At 51.0% G+C, this 680-nt stretch overlaps 1 protein-coding gene across 5 annotated transcripts in view; it reads right to left on the bottom strand.

Moving 5' to 3' along the window:
- ACADM (acyl-CoA dehydrogenase medium chain) overlaps positions 1–680 on the bottom strand; it is a 22,923-nt gene that overhangs the window by 19,241 nt on the left and 3,002 nt on the right. For all 5 annotated transcript variants that reach the window (XM_015850897.1, XM_015850896.1, XM_032441799.1 and 2 more), the window contains exon 3: positions 285–415. In XM_015850897.1, the coding sequence (XP_015706383.1) occupies positions 285–415 (131 nt within the window). The remainder of the gene's footprint in view (positions 1–284; positions 416–680) is intronic.

The following is a 680-nucleotide window of genomic DNA, read 5'->3' on the forward strand; positions in this document are numbered from 1 at the left end:
CTGTTCCCCATTGATAATTAATCCCAGTGGATGTTCCCACACTGTCCCCCATTGATAATTAATCCCAGTTCTCGCGCTGTTTCCCCATTGATAATTAACCCGACCCCATAGACCTCAATGCTCTTTTCCCCCTTCATAATTACTTTGTTTTCAATGTTTTTCCCCCATTTCAAGTGCTCTCAAATCCACCCCCCCCCATTACACCCACTGACACCCCCCACCCCCCAGATGCGCCTCAATTTTGGGTCAAAAAGCCCCAGATTTGGGTGTGTTTGTGCCCCCACCAGCTGGCCTTGCCCCCGTTGGTGATCCACATCTTCTGCCCATTCACAATATATTCGTCCCCTTTTCGCTCCGCTCTGGTTTTAATGTTGGCCACGTCGGAGCCGGCGCCGGGTTCTGTCACACAATAGGCCTGAAAACGGGGCGATTTTGGGGTGAAAAACAACATTTTTGGGGCAATGGAGCCCCAATGATTCCCCAGGTCTCAGTGCTGGGTTTGGGGTTTGTCCCTTATCCCAAAGCTCCCATTTAAACCCTTTTTATCCCTAAACAGCCCCAAATAGGGAACAAACCAACACTGTGGGGTGAATGGGGGGATTTTGGGGTGAAAAACGCCATTTTTGGGGGCAGAACTTCCCCAGGGGTCAGTGCTGGGTTTGGGGTCTGTCCCTTATCCC

Source organism: Coturnix japonica, unplaced genomic scaffold (assembly GCF_001577835.2).
Source record: "Coturnix japonica isolate 7356 unplaced genomic scaffold, Coturnix japonica 2.1 chrUnrandom576, whole genome shotgun sequence".
NCBI classification, from domain to species: Eukaryota; Metazoa; Chordata; class Aves; order Galliformes; family Phasianidae; genus Coturnix; species Coturnix japonica.